Here is a 23878-nt window from a genome sequence, read left to right on the forward strand (position 1 = left end):
AAATAAGCGCTTGGCCTTATTTTCGGGGAGGTCTTATTATTTTTGAGGTGCAGGAGGCGGTGAGCGTGGTCACCTCGTGGCTGCTGCTGTGCTGCAATGTTTTCAGGGAGGGCTTATTTTCGGGCGGAGGGCTTATTTTAGCGCATGCGCTCAAAAGTCCAATTGGGATTATTATCCAGGGAGGTCTAATTTTCAGGGAAACAGGATACCTATACACTGAACTGTGGCTCAGCTATCTGGAGTAAACAGATGATGAGTAAGTAATTCCAGCATCTAAAGGACGTTGGATATGCAAAGGGTGCCTTGCTTGTTAGTTGCAGAGCTCCTGTGACGATTTTTCTGAAGAGATTCAACCTGTGCCGATGGGAAGGGCAGGCTCAGATTGGAAATCTGTTAAGAAAAAAGAAATAATTCTTGGAGTCTGACAGCATTCGCGTGACGTTAAGCTTTAGGGACACGTCATTTAGCAACACAATTCCAGCCTTTACCGTCATTAACCAAGGACGAATTATATCGTAAATAGATATCAGAAGCCTGGAGTGAACTCTTTCAAGGGAAAGAAATGACTTTTAGGAGGCCAGATCTTAACCGATAAAACTTTAATCCCTTTGGCATTTAATCACTGGTACACCACAAGGTTGCGTGTTGAGTCCCTGGTGAACCTTTTTGGCACCTTTTTGGCACCTTGCCCAAACCGGAATGTGCGTGCGTGTGCGCCAGAGTGCCAGAAACCTGAAAACATCTGGCCGGTGCGCATGCCTGTTTTTTGGCTGTTTTTCGGGCCATTTTGAGGCTGTTTTCCAGCCATTTTGGGCCAAAACTGCCTGAAAATGTCCCCCCAAAACAGCCTAAAAACAACCGGGAAAACAGCCTGAAAAATTGCCCGAAAAACATTCTGGAAAAAGGCCGGACACAGCCTGGAAAATGGATGTGCATGCTGGTAAACAGAAGAGCAGCTGGCGACTGCGCACATTCCCACAGAGAGGTATCTGCGTGCCATCTCTGGCCCGTGTGGCATAGGTTTGCCATCACAGCTCTGTACTCTTTATGTGCCTGACTGCATTCCCACTCATATTAGTAATAGCATTATTAAATTTGCAGATGATACATCAGTGGTGGGACTCATCTCCTGGGTGGGGGGGGGATGAGTCTGCCTATCGAGATGAAGTGGAACGGTGGCTTTTGTGGTGTGGAGACAATAACTTGGTCCTTAACACCAATAAAACCAAGGAGCTTATAGTGGACTGTAGAAGGAATAGATTAGACCTCCAGCCCTTGCTTATCCATGGAGACCGAGAGAAGCAAGTGGCCAGTTTTAAGTTTCTGGGCGGTATCCTAAAAGAGGAGCTGACCTGGGGCGCTCACGTTGCAGCACTGGTCAAAAGGACCCAGCAGAGGTTATATCACAGGTCGGCAACCTGCCGCATGTGGCTCTTTCATCCCTCTGCTGCGGCTCCCTGTGGCCGGTTGACCCCCCACAATTGATAGGGTTTTTGGTTAGGACAGGTTGAGCCAAAAGGATGCCGCACTAGGAGGAGACTCTATGGTGGGGGAACCGGACTTCCGGTTGGCTCCAGAATTGAACGGGGGGCTTCTGGTTAGGACCTTTGTGGCTCTTTTGAGTATTTAGGATTGTTGACACCTGGATTATACGACCTGAGACTTCTCAGGAAACAACAACTGAGTGAAAAACTGCTGGCGACCTGCACCATAGAGAGTATTTTAACTTACTGGACCTGTGTCTGGTTTGCCAATTGCACAGTGGTGGATAGGACAACACTCCAGAAGGTCAACGTCATTGCCCAGAGGCTCATGGGTTGCCCTCTCCCCTCTTTGGAAGTGCTTTATAGTTCCCGCTAGTTTAAGAAAGTTCAAAACATTCTTGAAGATCCATCTCATCCTGGGCACCCCCTTTTTTTTTTTGAACTATTACCATCTGGCAGACGGTACAGGACAATAAAAACAAGGACAAATAGGCTGAAAAACGGCTTCTATCCCAGAGCACTAACCATATTGAATTCTAGGGTATAGTGCAATATGAGTGCAGTATTGGGCAAAAAATGGTAATAAGTTATCTTTTTCAGAGCTGTTGCAACTTTGGTCACTAAATGAACTGTTGTAAGTTGAAGACCAGGGTGGATTTGATTTAAGCCAAGTCGATTTAAATCACGTGATTTAAATCACACGATTTAAGTCACGTGATTTAAATCACACGATTTAAGTCACGTGATTTAAATCACGATTTAAATCACTAGTAAAAAAGCTTGATTTAAATCAACTCGATTTAAATTGTAATTTTAAAAGGGCAACTGTCATCTCTGCTGTGAATTGTTTGAATGCATCAATGCAGCGCGTATTATCTCAGCTTGCAAAGCTTCATTGAAGGAGTTAACCCAAAATGTAAATATTGCAGAATAGACCACCTCATGCTACATAAACTAAGTTCCATTTCATGCTAAATAAACTAATTATTAATGCATCTTAAACAGAAAACTATCTTTAGATAGATTTTATTCCAAAAGCATTTTATTAAAATAAATTTGATAAAAATCAAAATTCCAACTTAAATTTTAACAAAATTCTATTTTTTTAAAAAAAAATAGTCATCAATTTTTTAATTATCCACCCTGTCGAGGATTCCTGTAATAGATTTGAAAATGTTTGAGCTAGCAGCAGCTGTGAATGCTCCAACACTGGAAGTTTTTAAGGGGAGATTAGGCAGGGGGTTGGACTAGAAGACCTCCAAGGTCCCTTCCAACTCTGTTATTCTGTTCCTCAGATTTGTAGCTATGGCCAAGAGTTGTTCCTTTTTCCAGCTACACGTTTTAACAGCCATAAGAATACGGCCAGACGTATATCGATAAACCGATTTAATAACTTTCTTGAAACGTGTTTTTGGGATTTTTGACAGGGTTTGATTTTTAGCTGCGGCGAAAGTGGAGGCTATTCACAGCTCTAGTAAAATTTGCTCCCGAGCTCATCACGGTCCACCCTTTTTTCCACCAAATCCCTTTCCAACGTATCTTAGCAACAAGAACGGCAATCTGCGCACCAGGGCACCGGGGAGTTTGCTGCTTTTTTAAAAAAAATATTTTTCTTTTTAGAAAGCGATGAACTTAAAATCACGGCGTTCACCATAATTGCAAAGTTTAAAAAGCGAGGTTGTTTAAGGACTTAAAAAAACGCTTCCCGTTTTATGCCTCCTAAAAACGCAGCCCGCATTCTAAGCTGTGAAGAACAAACAAACAAACAAAAAGGTAACCAACTGCGTGTTTTAATAGACTGGTTTGGTTTTTTTTTTAATTTGGAAAAGATACCATCTTTATAATAATATCTGGTAAAAGGGTACCGGTTGCGACGGGGTCCGGAACCCCCCACTGGGCCTCGTGGGCCAGATCGAAGCACCCCGAAGGCCGGAATCCGTCTCCCGGGCCTTGAGTTTGACACCCCTACTCTAACCCCGTCAAGATTGGTACTTCACTTTCTTCGGCTGGATAGTTCTGAATCGTGGAGAAAGGAGGACAATAGAAGAATATGGGAACCCCTCCCTTACCGTTCTCTTCCCCGAGTCGCTAAGCCGGCTTTTTATTTATGTAATGGAATGCATTAGAAGGATAGAACTGGATGGGATCTGGGAGGTCTTCTAGCCCAACCCCCTGCTCCAGGCAAGCAACCTTAAACCACCTGGGTCAAATGGTTGTCCAATCTACGACAGGATTCCAAATAGCATCCCAAATTAAATCGGAGTCCAAGGCAAAGTATTGCTTCAAAGTTCCAATTTATGAAGAGAGCCATGTTGGCTGGCAGCCATATTCCTTTTGGATCGTTGACCTGCCAATCTATTTTTGAAAACCTCCAGCAACGGAGTACCCATGACTTCAGGAGCAGAGGTGGCATGCTGGTCAGGAGGCAAGCTTATTCCATTGCTTAACTGTTCTCCCTGTCAAGAAAATGTCTCCTTGCTTCTAGGTTGGTTCTCACTCTTTAAAAAGCTTCGGTAATGATTTCTGTCATTAAATAATTGCAAAGAAGCAAGGAGATGAGCATGATACTCTTCTCCACCCCTATCGGTTTGCCACAAAACCGATGTTGAAGCTCTTGTCTGCAGCCGTGTCGCTGATACCAGGAGCAAATACAGAGCCGCCGCGGAATAATGTAGTTAGTATATTTACAAAATTTAATTCCACCCTTGACAGAATTGCAGTGCATCAGAACCTCAGCACAGCCCATCGTGGAAATAAAACGCTCTATATTTTAATGAAACAGAGAAGAGAACGGCAAATGGTATGAATCATTAAATGTGTAGGAAAAATGATATTTTTCTTAGGGGATTAGAGGCCAAAACATATGGAGAACGGTTGCAGGGATTGGGGTATGTCTAGTCCAGTGAAAAGGAGGACTTGGGGTGACACAATAGCAATGTTCCAATATCTTAAGGGGTTGCCACAAAGAAGATGAGGTCAACTTATTGCCCAAAGCAGCAGAAGGCAAGGCAAGGAAGAACGGATGGAAACTAATCAAGGAGAGAAGCAGCCTAGAACTAAGGGAAAATTACCTGATAATGAGAACAATTAATCAGTGGAATGTCTTGGCTTCAGATAGTTTGGGCATAGAGGAAGAACAATCTTTCCCGCGGTTCTCTCTCCAGGTTTTTAAATATATACATGAAAATACTTTAGAACCGTGATGGCAAACCTATGGCACCCGTTCCAGAAGTGGCACGCAGAGCCATCTCTCCGGGCATGCGAGCCGTCGCCAGTTGCTCTTCCAGGTGCCGGCCAGATGGTTTTCACGCACGCAGGAGTGCCGGAAACTGGAAGAGCAGTAGTCCTCTGCGCATGCGCACGCCAGGGAGATGATCTTCCAGTTTCTGGGGTCTGCATGTACACCTGATTGTCCAGTTTCTGACGTTCATGCGCACTCAAAGACCAGCTGGCTGTTGCACATGCGCGCATGCTGAAAACTGTAACAACAGCAGCCCGGTGTGTGTATGTGCGCTGGAAACCGGAAAATCGTCTTCCCAACACGCACATGTGCACCGGCCAGCTGGTCTTCCAGAAACAGGAAGGCCAGGTGGCCAGCGCGCATGCGCACACCAGAAACCAAAAGATCAACTTCCCGGCCCGTACATGCGCTACCAGGCGGCTGCTTTTCTGGTTTCCGGCACGTGCGCTCCCATTTTAGCACTCGGTGGTGGAAAGGTTTGCTGACACTGCTTTAGAACGATGAAATTTGCAGTCCTTTCTTCTCCCGTGCCCATAAATACAGGTGACCTTGTAGAATGTAATATATAGTCTTTTGTATAGTTAAAAACTCCAGGTATGAAAGAATTCGCCCACGCTATCTTCCGAGACTTTAATTGTCAGAAGTGGTGGTAGTGAAGCAAACAGGAAGTATTTTGGACTTTCCTGGTTAGGAAGAGATGGATATTTTCAGTTTTCTGCTTCTTGAGATTGTGGTTCGAAATACGTTAGGCGCAAAAGACTAGTCCACACGGGAAGTTTAATTGGAACTCAACAGCTTCATTGCTAAAAGCCTACGCTCAGGAATCTTCTAAAATAACAGTGCAGCATCTGCTTAGAGTTAGACAGGGGTCAATGGAATTCAAGGGAGGTTGGACTTCATTCGTCTTGTGACCTCGTAGAGATTCTAGGCTAACCCCTCTCTTAACTCCACCCCTAGGTTCTGCCATTCCTTCTCCTGCGAATACTTTCCGAATGTCTTGTACGTCGCCTTGAAAGTCAGTCTACCGAACACTGTTAGAAATACTTTAATATATTTATAATGCAATCGATTTACAAATAAGGGGACGCGGTGGCTCGGTGGCTCACTTGCTGAGCTTGTCGATCAGAAAAGTCCACAGTTTGGCGGTTCGAATCCCTAGCGCCGTGTAACAGAGTGAGCTCCCGTTACTTGTCCCACTTTCTGCCAACCTAGAAGTTCTAAAGCACGTAAAAAATGCAAGTGGAAAAATAGGAACCACCTTTGGTGGGAAGGGAACAGCGTTCCGTGCGCCTTCGGCATTGAGTCATGCCGACCACATGACCACGGAGACGTCTTCGGGCAGCGCCGGCTCTTTGGCTTTGAAACAAAGAAATGATGAGCACCGCCGCCTAGAGTCAGGAACAACTAGCACATATGTGCAAGGGGAACCTTTCCCTTTAATGCAATAGCTGGAAGGCAGAGAACTGTGTAAACGAAGATATGTTTGCTTATCTAGTATGTCCAGGGTAGAGTCACTGAGCACAAGTGAAGCATTTATAGAAGATTTCAGATCCTCTGCCTTGTTGGGTTGAGCTTAGAGCAGCAACAAACGCTTGTAATTTGCACCATCAGCTATTTTAACGGTCTGAGTTAATAGTCTTACTATTTTTAAGGTAGCAATAATGTTTATTTTCATTACAGTGCGATAAGCGCTTGGCCTTATTTTCGGGGAGGTCTTATTATTTTTGAGGTGCAGGAGGCGGCGAGCGTGGTCACCTCACGGTTGCGGCTGGGTTGCAATATTTTCCGGGAGGGCTTATTTTAGCGCCTGCGCTCAAAAGCCCGATTGGACTTATTATCCGGGGAGGTCTTATTTTCAAGGAAACAGGGTATATAGTACCTTTCTCACTGTTCAGGTTTGTTTTTTCTGTTGTGAATCAGCCAACTTGTAGTTTCTTACTCATGTATGACTAAGAGCCATTGTAATACACTGGAGAATTTTTATTTTTATTGCTTTTTATTCTTTAACTTCGATAACTGGTCTATTACGTATGCTTTATTTGTTTTGAAAAGTCAGAAAGAAATTATGCGTCAGGCTTAATTGAGGCCTTTCTTGCCACAGTTGTTAAGTGAATCACTCCAGTTGTTTAGATTGGCATCACGGTTGTTAAGTGAATCCGGCTTTCCCCATTGACTTGGCTTGTCCGAAAGTCGCAAAAAGGGGATCACATGACCCCGGGACACTACAACCGTCATAAGTACGAGTCTGTTGCCAAGCCTCTGAATTTGGATTGCACGAATCATGGGGACGCTGCAAAGTGTGAAAAACCATCCTAAGCGACTTTTTTCAGTGCTGTTGTAACTTCCGCCAAAATATGAGCTGTTGTAAGTTGAGGACTACCTCTAGTAAGAATATATCAGTATTGCTCAATGTTAGATTTCCTGGAATTTCACCCAGGAAGGTATAAAAAAATAATAAAATATGCATTTTCCCCTTTCCAACGGCACAAGAGTTGTGATTAATTTAAGCTTCACTTGGAGCAAAATGCCGTGAGGTTTTTCTCATGTAAACGGAAGAATCAGCGAGGTTAGATGTTACAATGCCTCTCTGGCCACTGAGTAATTAACATCAAAGGTTTTGTTGTCCCCTTTGGAATGCTTTCATTCTGAAGTCAATATTGCAGTTGTGTTTCAAAACCACACAGGTTTTAACAGTATAAACATTTCGGAACACAAAATGCTGTCCTTTTAGCAGCGGTTGTAAGGGTGAATATAACGGTCCTAAGTAAGTTTTTTTCAGCACTGTTGTAACTTGGAACATGCTGTGGCCTGTCGGCTGCCCCCGTCCTCCCAGCAGCTGAATCGGATGAGGAGGAGGTGTGGGAGTTAGGGTCAGCATCAAGGCAGCCTGAGAGCTCCGAGGGGGAAGAGGGAATGGGGCTGGCAGAGAGAGAGAGAGAGAGAGAGAGAGAGAGAGAGAGAGAGGGGCGGAGCCTGGACTGTCCGTCAGCCCTCAGATGGAGAGTCAACAGCCCCCAGATCTGGAGATGGCTGATGAGGAAGAGGAGGAACAGCTGGGTCCAGTGCCTGACACGCAGATGCGCAGAAGGCAGAGGAGAGGAGAGCAGTGGAAATCTATGGGCTGGTCCTTGGGACGGAAGAGCCACTGCTGCTAGCAAAGTCCCACTCTAGCTCTGAGGATAAAAGGCAGGGGGTGGAGATGAATAGATGTGGCAGACAACTACTCATCTCCCTGCTGGACAGACTTATTAGCCTGCGGTGAGAGAGAAACTTTTTGCCTGGGCTGACAGCGCTCGTAATAAAGGTATCTTTTGAGTTCACTTCCGAGGTTTTGTCGTGTTTGGGGAGCTGGGTCAGAACAGAACGGTCACTAAGCAAGTCGAGGACTCCCTGTATATTAAGAAGATTTGAAAAGTGTTAGTTTGAAATGCTAAATGAATGAAAACATTTTTTTCCCCTCTGTTTCTTTTAAAGGTGGACCGGTAATCTACCGAATGCTGACTTATCCTCCGACCCGAAGGCAGCTGATTGTGGGCTGCGGTTTACAGATGTTCCAACAGCTGGCAGGTATTAACACAGTCATGTATGTATCATTCAACTTTTTAAAGAAAATTCCACCCTTTATTTTCAGTTTAAGAGACGGAAAACATCGTTAAAACGGTTTAGCAATGCAAAGTACTAAAGTAACCGTTCGATATAATGCCTATATTATGACTATTTACGTTCATGTTTGGCTTTGCTCTGGGAACATCTTGGCTTCCACCTTTTCAATGATTTGTTCCCAATCGGTTGAAGGACTTCACAGCCAGCGGGGGGAAGGAACTGTCTGAACATGAATGAGCACTGATGTTTCTAAATAAATGCAATATAATGTGACGGCCAAGGTCAGGTGTGGCTTTTACCTTAACAAAAATGCTCTTTCCAGCAGGGTGGGTTGGGTTTAAATCAAGTCGGTTTAAATCACGGTTTGCATCGCTAGTAAAAATGCTAGATTTACATCAACTCGATTGAAATCATCATCTGTAAAGAGCCACTGTCGTCTCTGTCCCGCTGTTGACTCACCGACGGTCCCAATATTGCAGAATAAACAGCCTCATGCTATGTACCTAAGCTCCAGTTCACATTTTATATTTAGATAGACTTTTACTCCAAAAGCATTTTGTTAAAACAAATTTGATTTTTAAAAAATCCAATTTAAATCTTAAAAAAGTTTTGTTTGTTTGTTTAAAAAGCCCATCAGTTTTGATTCACCCTGCTTTGCAGGAAACATCTGTATCTCTTGCAGGTCAGAATAATGGAATAACAGAATAACAGGAGTTGGAAGGGACCTTGGAGGTCTTCTACTCCAACCCTCTGCTCAGGCAGGAGACCTCGTAGGAAGTAGTCTTCGACTAACAACAGTTTGTTTAGTGACCGTTCGAAGTTATGACGGCACTGGAAAAAGCCGTTTTTCACACTTACGACAATTGCAGCCTCTCCCGTGGTCAGATGATCAAAATCAGATGATTGGCCACCGGTTCATATTTATGACAGTACGTTTGGGGCTCGATTGGGGTCCTAACCCGAGGACTGCCGGTGTTGACAGGAAGGAAGGAAGGATGGAAGGAAGGAAGGAAGGAAGGAAGGAAGGAAGGAAGGAAGGAAGGAAGGAAGGAAGGAAGGACTAGGAAGGAAGGACTAGGAAGAAAAGACAGGAAGAAGGATGGATTAGGAAGAAAAGACAGGAAGGAAGGAAGGAAGGAAGGACTAGGAAGGAAGGACTAGGAAGAAAAGACAGGAAGGGAGGAAGGAAGGAAGGAAGGACTGACTACGAAGAAAAGACAGGAAGGAAGGGAGGAATTAATTTCACCTTCTAAAAGAAAAACGGCTTCCCTTGGACAGGCTGCAGATAAAGCAGACTTTATCCTCGGAAAAAAAATAACGTGGGATAAAACAGCGACAAGGTGACCCAACACCAATCTCAGATAGTCTTTTCCATTTAAGGCTGCCTACTTTCTTTTTAATCTCCGGGTGCGATTGATTCTTGTTGTGCGCTCTGATGGATGAAGTTTGCTTATCCAGATAGGTGAAGTTTTCCCACCTCTAAAACCTGTTTTCACATCCCTAAGAATAAAGGTGAAGCCGTCCACGCATTGCGCGACCTGGCGGCCTTTGCTGTGACAGGCTTGAACAACTCATTCCACCCAAGGCTTGTATTCGGTTCTGCGGGACAAATTCATTTGATATTTTTTTATCGCTGCAATGAGCTTCCAATTGAACGTGTTTTTTTTTTAAAGCAAGCTACGCTCCCTGTCTCATCCTATTCCATCCTTCCGGGGTGGGCTGCTACGGGTTAGCTCGGGTTCAGGAGAACCCGTCGCTAACGTTAGGGCCAGTTTGGAGAACCTCCAAATCCCACCTTTGGCTGGCCCCACCCCTCCCACCCTGCCCCTCCCAGGAGTCCCCATGCGGCCTGTTTTGGATGCGAGGTACCGTATTTTTCAGAATATAAGACGCACCGGAGTATAAGACGCACCAAGATTTTGAAGAGGCAATTTAAAAAAAAAAAGTTTTTGCACTCTGCAGATCTCCCAAAACCGGTCCGTTTTTCACGAAAAACAGGCCCGTTTTTTGTCAAACAAATGGCATGCATAGCCTTTAGGAGGCTTATAGAGTGCTTCTGGTGCTGGGGGGGGGGGGATGAGCAAAAAACGGCCCATTTTTCACTCATTTCTGCCCTCCCCAGCCCCCAGGAGCACTCTGGAAGCCTCCTAAAGGCTATGCACGGCTATTTTGGTGAAGGGGGCGTGGTTTCGGAAGGCCAAAAATGCTGTATTCAGTTTATAAGACGCACCCAGATTTTCACCCTCTTTTTTGGGGGAAAAGGTGCATCTTATACTCCGAAAAATACGGTAAATGCAGGGTCTGTGTGGAGGCTTGGGGAGGGGGAAAAACGGGCCTTCTGGGAGTTCCGGAAGGCCAGACATGGGCCCATTTCTGGCCGCCGGAGGGCCTCCAGAACCTGAGGGAGGCAGTTTTTACCCTCCCAGAGGCACGCGGAAAGCCTCCGGAGCATGAGGATGGTGGAAATGCCCCCCCCACGTGATGCAAGAGGCCGACTAGGCCACACCCACCATGGCCACGCCCACCCAGCAACCGGGCAGAGAACCCGTTGCTGAAAATTTTGAAGCCCACCCCCTGCTCCTTCCCAAAGCCATGGACGAGAATGGAGTGGTTTCTCTTCCCCCACACTTCGTTTTTGTTTCCCTATTAATAGATTTCAAATTGGGCAGATAAAATGGAAGGGTAGCCTTAGTTATTGCCACGGCAACCGCGTGAAATCAAATGGGACTACGATTTCCTGACAGTCGGCGAAGGAGACGATGCTGAATTATGAAAGAGCTTTAAAATATAAATGGCTACCGTCTCCCTTCTGGGGCTCCCACTGAGATAACGCATCTCCACGATCATGTGATCGAAATTCAGAAGGCTTGGCAACTGGCATGTACTTATGACAGTTGCAGTGTCCCGGGGTCTCCTTTTGCGACCTTCTGACGAGCAAAGTCAACGGGGAAACCGGATTCACTTAACAACTTAAGAACTGCAGTGATTCGCTTAACAACTGTGTCAAGAAAGGTGGTAAAACTGTATTTTCTAGCATTTACGTAACAACATATTGTAGTTGGGGACTCTCAGTATATCTTCAGTGAAGTCAGTTCCATGATTAAATTAATAATTCACTTTTTAAAAAAATAACTTCTGAATTGAGCACTATTCAGTGCCATTGGATGATCCCAGTTTTCAATATTATTTTAAAAAGGAGAGAAACTTCTTCCTTCCTTTCGCCTTTTCTCTGCCCCCTGTTTATCTTTACTCCGCTCTATCTTGCAACAGTTTTATTTTTGGACGGATCGTTTAAATTTTTAAATGTTGTCTGCCGCTTGGAGTCACGCATGCACAAATTGGGCGGCTATAGAAAGTTGTTTAATAAATAACATATAAATTATGATCTCTATTTTTTTGTAAATTATCCCTCTCATTCTGAGTTGTCTTATCTGAAGTTGTTATTATTGGATCAGTTTGATTTTATTCCTTGGCCACCGTTAAATACTGTCCTTGGTTTGTACAATACACCATGATATTGCCTCATTCTTTTTCGATCTTTTAGAGCAATTAAATTAATTATATTAAGTTAAATTAAAACATATAAAGAACTATTTTAGGAAGTGTCATCTATTTTAATGTAGTTTAATGAGCAGAAGAACTAGGGGTAACATGATAGCAGTCTTCGTCAACCTATTCTTCAAAGCACCTGAGAGTAGGACAAGAAGCAATGGATGGAAACTAACCAAGGAGAGAAGCAACCTAGAACTAAGGAGAAATTTCCTGACAGAACAATTAATCAATGAAACGATTTGCTTCCAGAAGTTGTGAATGCCCCAACACTGGAAGTTTTTAAGAAGAGATTGGATAACCATGTGTCTGTAGTGGTGTAGGGTTTCCTGCCTAAGCATGGGGTTGGACTAGAAGACCCCCAAGGTCCCTTCCAACTCTGCTATTCTGTTACTTCATTGTGGGTTTTATCTATTGGTCTACGAGTGAGTAAGGATGGATGGATGGATTGAATAAAGGTCTTCATTTTGGTGCCTCTAACCCAGGGATGTCAAACACTTAATGTCATCGAGGGCCGCATTAGCGCTTAATGACACAACCAGTTTGGCGATAAGATTTATAACCTTGAACATATGATTTATTTATTTGTGGTTTCGATTCATTCTTTTATTCCTGCCTTTTTTTTTTATAAAGCATGTTTCTCCCCCACCCCCAAAGTTGTTCCACTGAGATTTTTTTTTTTTTAAAAAAAGAAGAGACTATCTTGTCTGCAGACGCGTAAGACTTAAGAGATAAAAAGCAAACAGATTTGAGGCGTTTATTTCAAAAACATTTTCCCAACACAACCAGATGACACAGCAACAGCTATGCAAATCTCTCACCGCTTTTCAGGGGAAGAGTGCAATGGCAATAAATAAAAAAAATACTAGAAATTCATGATCTGAACAATATATCATTATGGCACACCCCTCAAGTCTAGGCTCTCTAATGGAAAATACTGTTGTGGCTTGCCAGCGGATCATTCCGACAGTGAGGAGGTTGGGGAGGAAGATGGGCCAGTCCTGGAGTCTGGGGAAGGCTCTGATGAGGGCTCTGTGTCAGAGGCAGAGAGGGGGCCAGGGCCGTCTGACAGTTATCAGCTGCCTTCAGAGTCAGACATCAGTGAGGCAGATGAACAGCTGGAGCCTCTTCCCAGTGTGTGCATGCTCAGAGTTGCCAGACGAAGGGAACAGCTAAGGGACAAGGATCGACTCAGGAGTAAAGGCACAGGTGGACGGTGAATGGTCCCTCCCATTGGGGAATAAAAGAGGAGCGAAAGGGGAGTGGAGTTTGCAGGAGACCATTAGTTCGCTTAATTGGTTCGTGACTCTCCGAGACTCCTTCACAAGTTCTCCAGATATCGGCCTGTCAGCTCTCCAAGCCAGAGAAGGTCTGCGACTGTAAATCCTCCCTCGAGAGACTTTGCTGGATGTGAATGAGCAGAATTCACAGTCAATCAATAAAAGAGGTTTTTTGTCGGGACCAGGAGTTGGCTATATGCTCTTGGGAAGCCTCGGTCAGAACAAGTACTACCTCTTCACACCTATTGTAATTTTCTTGTTTTACAGATGAAAGAGATACACTGAGTTGTTTCCCTTTGGGAGAAGCAACGTTATGAGAAATGCAGAAAAAGAGTGAGAAGCAGGGAGCAAAAGAAATGGAAAACAGGAGGCGGGAGAGAAGGATTGGAAACTTAAAATCTAGTTTACTAACACAATTCATTATATGTCTCCATATCTTTCTGCCCTGTGGGACATCAACAGTGTGCGGCGGCAGCCAAAAAGCAAATGCAGTCCTAAATTGCATTAATAGAGGGATACACAATCAAGATCAAGTGAGGTACTGATACCTCTCGGTAAAGCCTTAGTAAGACCACACCTAGAATACTACATCCAGTTTTGGTCGAGCTATAATAAGAAAGATTTTGAGACTCTAGAACCGTGATGGCGAACGCAGTTTGCCCCATTCCTCTTCCGGGTTTCTGGCGCATATGCGTAGATGACGATCAGCTGGAAGAGCTGGTCTTCCATCTTCCAGCATGAGCATAGGCGCCAGCCAGCTGATCGTTGCACACGCATGTGTGCCACTAACTGGAAGACTAGCTGGATGGTGCACAAGCACAGGCCGGAAACCAAAAATTTATTTTCTGGCACGCGCATGCTCCCTGGTTGTGGCCCAGATGAGCGTGTAAGCTCCCTTTTCGGCACTCTGTGCCGAACATACAATATTTGAAACCCACCAAACGCAGCAATTGTTGTGTACCTCTTGAAGTTATTTTATACACGGCGCATATGGCTAAGAACCAGGAGTGAAATGCAGCAGGTTCTGGAGAACCAGTAGCGGAAATTTTGCGTAGTTCGGAAAACCATCAAGTACAACCTCTGGCTGGGGATTTTGCAGTATCCTTCCCCTGGAGTGGGGAGGGAAGGGGGATTTTGCAGTATTCTTCCCCTGGAGTGGGGAGGGAATGGAGATTTTGCAGTATCCTTTCCCTGGAGTGGGGAGGGAAGGGGGATTTTGCAGTATCCTTTCCCTGGAGTAGGGAGGGAATGGGGATTTTGCAGTATCCTTTCCTTGGAATAAGGAGGAAATGGGGATTTTGCAGTATCCTTCCCCTGGAATGGGAAGGGAAGGGGGATTTTGCAGTATCCTTCCCCTGGAGTGGGGAGGGAAGGGGGATTTTTCAGTATCCTTTCCCTGGAGTAAGGGGGGAAGGGGGATTTTGCAGTATCCTTTCCCTGGAGTGGGGAGGGAAGGGGGATTTTGCAGTAGCCTTCCCCTACCATGTCTACCAAGCCACGCTCACAGAACCGGTAGTAAAAATAAATAAATTTCACCACTGCTAAGACCCTACACTGCAGCTTAGAAAGAAAGAGCAGATGACTGATCATTTTCGAAAGCAATCTCTTCCATAAAGCCTTCAATTCACTCCTTTCAAGGTGGTTTACATTTACAATTTTTGCATGATTTTCCTCTGCAGCAACATCCAGAGTTTTTTTTTTTTTTAAATCACGGAACGTTTAAGCTGACAAGTCGCAATAGATGCCTCCTGGCAATCAGATATATTGTGTGGCTTTTCTCCTTCAACAATTTCATTTCCAGGAAAGAAATAAATGGAAGCAACAACTGGGGGAAAAAAAACCCGTTTCCCACCTGGGAAACCCAGTGAATTTGGGATGTATTGGGCTTGTATAATATGCAATTTGTAACTCAATGGTCCTTAAGCTGAAACCGGAGAAAGTTCTGGAAGCTTTGTTTCGCCTTGTTTGAGAGGGCGAAGAGAGTATTTTTTCCCCCAAAGCTTCTGTCCTAAAGTTTTTCATGTCAAAGAGCGTGTTACTGTGTTTCCCCGAAAATAAATGTAAGGTTTTTTAATTCAGCTCAGAATCTGGTAATTCCAATGAAACTCTGAACACGAGGCTACTGATAATCAGTTTTTATTTTCTGCAGAAAGCAAAAAAAGACTTGAGGGCATTTTTGTCTCCCACTTAACAGAGCAGGCAGAGAGAGAGAGGGGGGGGGGAACTGGTGTGAGCCTCACTGTCCAGTCGTGAAAAAAAAAACTTTTTGTCCAACTTCATATAGTCCTTGCACAGCTTGTACAGATCGTCATAGTGTTAGAAACATTATTTCATGTTACACAAAAACCTCATGATTTTTCTCAGCGCGTTGAAAACAATCGACTTTGGAAGAGGAAAGAAATACATTTTCTGGCATATATCGTATTTTTCGGAGTGTAAGACGCACCTTTTTTCCTCAAAAAAGAGGCTGAAAATCTGGGTGCGTCTTATACACCGAATACAGCATTTTTTGCCTCCCGAAACCCCTCCCCCTTCACCAAAATGGCCGTGCATACCGGGCCATTCCCCCCCCCCCCGCAGCCCCCAGCAGCACTCTACAAGCCTCCATAAGACTATGCATGCAATTTTTTGACAAAAAATGGGCCCATTTTCGTGAAAAACGGGCCATTTTTTGCTTGTCCTCCCCCCCCCCCCCAGCACTCTGCAAGTTCCCCCCAGGCTATTCATGCCTTTTTAAAAAGAAAACAATGGTCCTGTTTTCGCGAAAAGTGGGCTGTTTGGGGGAGGTTTGCAGAGTGCAAAAACTTTTTTTCCCCTTTTGGAAAGCTCTAACTGATTGAAGAGAATTAGATTGATCAAGTGCTGTCCCAGCAGAAACAGAGTCTTTGGTGCTGCAGATTGTCAGCGATTTCCTTCTCCAGCACATGAATAAATACACCTGGAAACATCTACCTTCCTACCTATTCTCTCTCTCTCTCTCTCTCTCTCTCTCTCTCTCTCTCTCTCTCTCTCTCTACCTACCTACTGTATTTCTCTCTCTCTCTCTATCCCTCTATCTACCTACCTACTCTCTTTCTCTCCCTACCTATCTACTGTATTTCTCTCTCTCTCTCTCTTTCTATTTCTCTCTCAATCCTCCTACCTATCTACCCACTCTCTCTTCCTACCTACTTACTGTATTTATCTTTCTATTTCTCTCTCTCTCTCTATCCCTTTACCTACCTCCTACCTACCTACCTACCTAATTACTCTCTCTCTCTCTCTCTCTCTCTCTCTCCCTACCTGCCTACTGTATTTCTCTCTCTTTCTCTCCCTCTCTCCCTCTACCTACCTACTTTTTTTTTAATTGCCTCTTTAAAACCTTGGTGCGTCTTATACTCCGGTGCCTCTTATACTCAGAAAAATACGGTAAGACAGAGCTTTGTTAGGGAATGCCGAACACACATTTCAAGTTGCAAGCAAGTTTACCAGCTAAGCTTAGCAATTCTCCTGGAAGTTTTATCTATGAAGTTGGCACGTTAGGTTACAATGGAGCTTCTCTCAACAGCAATTTAACAAAAGGTGAATTAGGTTACACTCTTGTGTATGCTCTAATCCTTCAGGGATCCTTTCATAAGTCTATGCAATCTATTTATCTGTCCATCCATTCATCCATCCATCCATCCATCCATCCATCCATCCATCCATTACTTATTGTTTATTTTTATCATCTATCACGGTGATGGCAAACTTATGTCACAGGTGGCACGCTGAGCCATTTCTGAGGGCACACGAGGCATTGCCCTGTCAGCTCCAGGACGCGCTGGCCAGCTGATTTTCGTCCTTGATTTTTGGCTGCTTTTCGCCCTCCGCTTTCCTGAAGCTTCTGGAGGATGAAAAAACGCTCAACGCGGAAAACCGGAAGTTCGGAAGCCTCCGGAGGGAGAAAAACATCCGTTTCTGAACTTCCGGTTTGTGCGTTGGGCCGTTTTTCGCCCTCCTAGGCTCCTAGAAAGCCTCTGGAGGCTGGGGAGGGTGAAAAGCGGACCTACTGAGCCCACCGGAAGTCAGAAAACTGGGGAGGGGGGTTTGGGGAAGGCCGTTTTTGCCCTCCCTAGGTTCCAAAAAAGCCGTGCGCGCATGTGCAGGGCAGCGGGAGCAGGTCACATGGGCATGTGCAGGGTGCACGGGGGGCATTAAATTATGGGGGTTTGCCACAAACTGATCTATCATCTCTATCTAGCTATCGTTCTGGTTGAGGAATTCTGGAAATCCAGAAATCTAAAAAGTTGGATACAATATTTACAATAGCAGAGTTGGAAGGGACCTTGGAGGTCTTCTAGTCCAACCCCCTGCGTAGGCAGGAAACCCTATACCGTTTCAAACAAATGGCTATCCAACATCTTCTTAAAGACTTCCAGTGTTGGGGCATTCCCAACTTCTGGAGGCAAGCTGTTCCACTGATTAATTGTTCTCACTGTCAGGAAATTTCTCCTCAGTTCTAAGTTGCTTCTCTCCTTGGTTAGTTTCCAACCATTGCTTCTTGTTCTACCCTCAGGTGCCTTGGAGAATAGTTTGACTCCCTCTTCTTTGTGGCAACCTCTGAGATATTGGAAGACTGCTATCATGTCTCCCCTAGTCTTTCTTTTCATTAAGCTAGACATACCCAGTTCCTGCAACCGTTCTTGATATGTTTTAGTCTCCAGTCCCCTAATCCTCTTTGTTGCTCTTCTCTGCACTCTTTCTAGAGTCTCCACATCTTTTCTACATCGTGGAGACCAAAACTGGATGCCGTATTCCAAGTGTGGCCTTACCAAGGCCTTATAAAGTGGTATTAACCCTTCATGTGTTCTTGATTCTATCCCTCTGTTGATGCAGCCTAGAACTGTGTTGGCTTTTTTGGCAGCTGCTGCACACGGCTGGCTCATATTTAAATGATTGTCTACTAGGACTCCAAGATCCCTCTCCCAGTTACTACTATTGAGCAAGGTACTACCTATACTGTACCTGTGCATTTAGTTTTTCTTGCCTAAATGTAGAACTTTACTCTTTTCACCCCTGACCTGAGTTATTTCTAAACGCAAGGGGGGGGGGTATTTTTGGGGTACTGGATGACTGCTTAAATATGAGCATTGTCTTGATCCCTTCGTTGGTGTCATTGTGGATGCTGCTTGCCATTTTCAATCTCTATTTTTAAACTCTTCCTATAGTTTAGTCCATCATTAAGACATGCCATCCAATCAACGTGGTATGTAAACAGTGGAAAGCATTTGAAGTGTCATCATGGGTTCGTAATACCTGTTATTTTTAGCTTTGCATCTCAAAAGAGAAAACATCTTTAATAGACATGTTAACTGTTCAGGGACCGGTAGTGGCTAATAATAACTCCAAACATATTATTAGGTTGGACAGAACTGCAGACAAAGGCAATGACTGTGTTTCCGTATATAGAAACATTTCCCGGTGTTTTACATTTTGGAAATGTTCCTGGATGAAAGCTGATTGCGTTTTGGACTGTGCTGAGTAATTAGATAGTCATCATCAAGCTATCTAATCAACTAGAAATGCTAAATCTTGTCAACCACAATCCCCCAGGTATAATATTTTTTTCTGTTTTTTTTCAGTGCAACTACTACAGTAGGCTTAAACCAGGATAGAGAGTCTTGTGACAGTTAGCAAATGGGCTAAAAAAATGGATGGATGTATATATTCAGGAGCTCAGGAAAACTTTCTTGGGTGGTATAAGATGGATGGATGGATAGGTGGATAGAAAGATAAATAGATGGACAGATGGAGAGAAAGATAGATGGATGAATGGATAGATGGGTGGATAGAGAGATAGAGATAATTGATGGATGGATGGATGGATGGATGGATGAAAAGATAGATGGACTGATGGAATGAAAGATGGATGGATGAATGGATAGGTAGAGAGATGGTGGATGGATGGATGGATGGATGGATGGAGAGATAGATGGACAGACGGAGAGAAAGATGGACGGAGAGAGGATGGATGGATGCAGAGATAGATGGATTGATGGAGAGAAAGTTAGATGGATGGATGGATGGATGGATGGATGGATGGATGGATGATGGACTGATGGAGTGAAAGATGGATGGATAGATAAAGAGATAAGGGATGGATGGATAGAGAGATGGATGGATGGAGAGAAAGAAGGATGGATGAATGGATAGATGGATGGATAATGGATGGATGGAGAGATGAATGGATGGATGAAGAGATAGATGGACTGATGGAATGAAAGATGGATGGATGAATGGATAGGTAGAGAGATGGTGGGTGGATGGATGGATGGAGAGATAGATGGACAGACGGAGAGAAAGATAGAAGGATGGAGAGAGGATGGATGGATGCAGAGATAGATGGACTGATGGAGAGAAAGTTAGATGGATCAATGGATAGATGAATGGATGGATGGAGAGATGATGGATGCAGAGATAGATGGACTGATGGAGAGAAAGATGGATGGATAGATAAAGAGATAAGGGAGGGATGGATGGATGGATGGATGGATAGAGGGATGGATGGATAAATAATGGATGGATACAAAGATAGATGGACGGATGGATGGAGAGAAAGTTGGATAGATAGATAGAAGGATGGAAGGAAGGATAGAAAGATGGATGGATGGACAGTCATAAATTTGAAACAAACAAACAAAACCCCTATTTCAGTAGTTATTGCCACCTAAACAAGAACTTGTTCCACTTCTCTATTAATACTTCAGACCAGTTAATTTGATTTGCCCCAATGCAGAAAACAGCTGCCGGTTTCAGAAACGCTTTTAAATCCAGGGAAGGCAAGAAATCACAGTACGCTTTCCCCCCCTCATGTCTCTTTGAAGATCTTATTTCCGGTGTTATGCTCACTAATTGCTTGAAATAATAACCGTAGAACGGATACCGAGAGAGAGAGAGACATTGGAGGCATTTGCTCGAGTTCCAGAATCTTCCAAGGATCAAATCTATCATATCTTGATGGATTGAGCGTAATATTAGTGTCACCGGAAAGAACCATTTCGTCTATCGCTATCCATGACAAAGACCGATCGGTCGCTTCGCTGTTGTCCAAATCGGTGAATGTACTTCACATAGAAGGTTATTTGTCTTTCAGGTACTACAGTGCCACCATCATGCAGATGTCGGGTGTCCGAGATGACCGCCTGGCCATCTGGCTTGCTGCCTTGACGGCCTTCACTAATTTCACTTTCACGCTTGTGGGAGTCTGGCTTGTAGAAAAAGTCGGCCGGCGCAAACTCACCCTGGGAAGTTTAGCAGGTGTGTAAGAATGGACGGGAACCAATGGAAGCACATTTGAACATGGACCGTAGAGATTCGGTCTTGTGGTTAACACAGCAGGTTAGAAATTAGGAGACAGGGAGTTCTAGTCCTGCCTTACCCATGAAAGCCATCTAGGTGGCCTTGGACTAATCTCCAGGAGACAGGGAGTTCTAGTCCTGTCTTAGCCCTGAAAGCCAGCTGGGTGACTTTGGGCCAATCACCAGGAGACATGGAGTTCTAGTTCCGTCATAGCCATGAAAGCCATCTGGGTGACTTTAGGCCAATCACCAGGAGATGGGAGTTCTAGTCCTGCTTTAGCCATGAAAGCCATCTGGGTGACTTTAGGCCAATCACCAGCAGATGGGGAGTTCTAGTCCCGTTTTAGCCATGAAAGCCATCTGGGTGACCTTGGGCCAATCACTTTCTCTCAGCCCAGCCCACCTCACAGGACTGATGTTGTGGGGAAAATAGGGGGAGGAAGGTGTGTTGGATATGTTTGCTGCCTGGAGTCATGTATAAAAATAGTACAGGCAGGATAGTTAATAGGTAGCCTCGGTGAAGTTGATGTGATTCAGAGCAGAGAATCTAGAAGTGGAAGAGCCAACATTTCTCGTTAGTTAGAGTGACTGACTAAGTCGGTTATCAAACTCAAGGCCCGCAGGGTGCTTAGATCTGGCCCGCGAGACCACCCTGGAAACAGTGAAGGACTGGCCTGCGGTGCTTCTGCCAGTGAAAACGGAGCTCGGGATGGCTATGCACAGCTCTCCCAGGCTCCGTTTTCGGCTGCGACGGCCTCTTGCATCCCTCTGCCATCCTCCCCAAGTTCCGTATTTGCTGGCAAAGTGCTACAGGAGGCCATTGCGGCTGAAAACGGAGCCCAGGTGGGCTGTGAGCCTCCCCCCCCCCCCCGGGCTCTGTTTTCCCTGGCAAAGGGCTGCAGGAGGCCACTGCAGCTGAAAACGGAACCCGGCTGGAGCCCCGCGGCTCCTTTTCACTGGCAGAGGGCTGCAGGAGGCCATTGCAGCTGAAAACGGAGCCTCAAGGAGTGACGTTGAGCTGGCCATGCCCCCCCCCCGGGCCCCCACGGTCAAACACAACCCTGATGTGGCCCTCAATGAAATCGAGTTTGACACCCCTGAACTAAGTGATTCAGTTAAGAATTGGGGGGGGGGCAAATTCATTTAGCAAACGTTTCACTTAGCCACAGAAACATTGGGCTCCCTTATGATCATAAGTCAAAGACTCCCTACATGCATGCACGTGTGAATTCTGTACAGTATTCTGGAATGAAGCTGATTGTTGGGTTGTTTTTTTTTTTAATAGGCACCACTGTGGCGCTGGTTGTTTTAGCTTTGGGTTTTTTGCTCTCGGCTCAAGCTTCACCACAAGTTACTCTTCACCCCGAAAGCCAGTCGGGCCAAAACTCCACCTGCACAAAATATAGGTAAGTCGTTTACATTTGCTCATTAAACCTTTGCTGTTTCTGCAGTTGTGCTCAAATGAAACACCGTATAATGAATGTTTGCATTAGTTAAGAATTCAGAATGCAATGGAATAGGAATTAGAATAGGAATAGAATGGGAATAGGAATAGGAATAGGAATAGGATAGAATAGAATAGAATACAGTAGAATAGGAATAAAACAGGAATAGGAATAGAATAGGAATAGGAATAGAATAGGAATAGAATAGAATGGGAATAGGAATAGGAATAGGAATAGGATAGGAATAGAATAGAATGCAATAGAATAGGAATAGAATAGGAATAAGAATAAGAATAGGAATAGAATAGAATGGGAATAGGATAGGAATAGAATAGAATACAATAGAATAGGAATAGAATAGGAATAAGAATAAGAATAGGAATAGAATGGAATGGGATAGGAATAGAATAGAATAGAATAGGAATAGGAATAGAATAGGAATAGGATAGGAATAGAATAGAATACAATAGAATGGGAATAGGATAGGAATTAGAATAGGAATAGAATAGAATAGAATAGAATTCTTTATTGGCCGAGTGTGATTGGACACACAAGGAATTGGTCTTTGGTGCAGATGCCCTCAGTGTACATAAAAAGACAAGATACATTCGTCAAGAATCATAAGGTACAACATTTAATGGTAGTCATATGGTACAAATAAACAATCAAATTATACTAAGAAACAATCAGTATCAATCGTAAGGATACAAGGAACAAAGTTACAGTTATACAGCCATAAGTGGGAGGAGATGGGTGATAGGAACGATGAGAAGACTAATAGTAATGCAGCCTTACTGAATGGTTTGACAATGGTGAGGGAATTATTTGTTTAGCAGAGTGATGGCGTTCGGGTCAAAAACTATTCTTGTGTCTAGTTGTCTTGGTGTGCAGTGCTCTATAGCCTTGTTTTGAGGGTAGAAGTTGAAACAATTTATGTCCAGGATGCGAGGGGTCTCTAAATATTTTCACAGCCCACTTTTTGACTCGTGCATTAGACAGGCCCTCAATGGAAGGCAGGTTGGAAGCCATTGTTTTTTCTGAAGTTCTGATTTACAATTACTCAAGCATTTTGGGTGCAGAACTCCCGAAGGGTTCGTTGTTTTCTGGAAGTGACGAATCCAATCTTGATATCTCTTTGAATATTTTAATTGGCACTCTTCAAATATTAGAAAAACATACCCCAATTATTTTCTCCACACTGAAGGTAGCAACAACACAAGAGTATAAAACAAAGACTTCTTTTAACCTAGTACTCAAAACTGCCGTTTTTGATTCAGTAGTTACAAGGCTGTTTTAATAGAACTTTTTTTTTGTAGACAATTCCTAAATAGTTCCAGATAACAGAGTAATTCTTTAACCATGTTCATCTTTTGTCTTAGCTTAATTTCTCTTCTTATGTTATTGCTGTTCCATGAAGTTCCCCCCACCCACATACTGAGAATATCATGTTATTCTCTCTGCTAGCTCCTTTAGTATCTTAGGATGCAATCCATCTATGATCCTGATAAATTATCTTTGATCTTCCTTGACTACTGCGTTTCCCTGAAATAAGTCAGGGTCTTATATTATTTTTTGCTCCAAAAGATGCACGAGGTCTTATTTACTGGTTAGGTCTTATTTTGGGGAAAATATGGTACTAAATGCATTCATCCGGCTGACAGTCTTAACGGGCTTATTTTTGGGGTAGGGCTTATATTACAAGCATCCTGAAAAATCATGCCAGGATTTATTTTCCAGTTAGGTCTTATTTTCAGGAAAACAGGGTAACTGAAGTTGCAGCTTCCTTTCCCCCCCAAGTGTTATGATACTGTTTGTAACATCCTCCAAAGGAAATAGTTTTCTGGACTTTTTAAAGAAAAGATTGGATAACCAATTTGTCTGAAATGGTATAGGGTTTCTTTCTTGAGCAGGGGGTTGGACTAGAAGACCTCCAAGGTCCCTTCCAGCTGTTTTCTGA

At 44.1% G+C, this 23878-nt stretch overlaps 1 protein-coding gene across 1 annotated transcript in view; it reads left to right on the plus strand.

Annotated features, from left to right (window-relative positions):
* The window catches only part of SLC2A13 (solute carrier family 2 member 13), an 82414-nt gene that overhangs the window by 26071 nt on the left and 32465 nt on the right, over positions 1-23878 (plus strand). The window contains exons 4-6 of the mRNA XM_081957547.1: positions 8200-8308; positions 20272-20435; positions 21762-21882. Of these exons, the coding sequence (XP_081813673.1) occupies positions 8200-8308; positions 20272-20435; positions 21762-21882 (394 nt within the window). The remainder of the gene's footprint in view (positions 1-8199; positions 8309-20271; positions 20436-21761; positions 21883-23878) is intronic.

The sequence above is a fragment of the Natrix helvetica genome (genome assembly GCF_964273705.1).
Source record: "Natrix helvetica genome assembly, chromosome: 6".
In the NCBI taxonomy this organism is placed as follows: Eukaryota; Metazoa; Chordata; class Lepidosauria; order Squamata; family Natricidae; genus Natrix; species Natrix helvetica.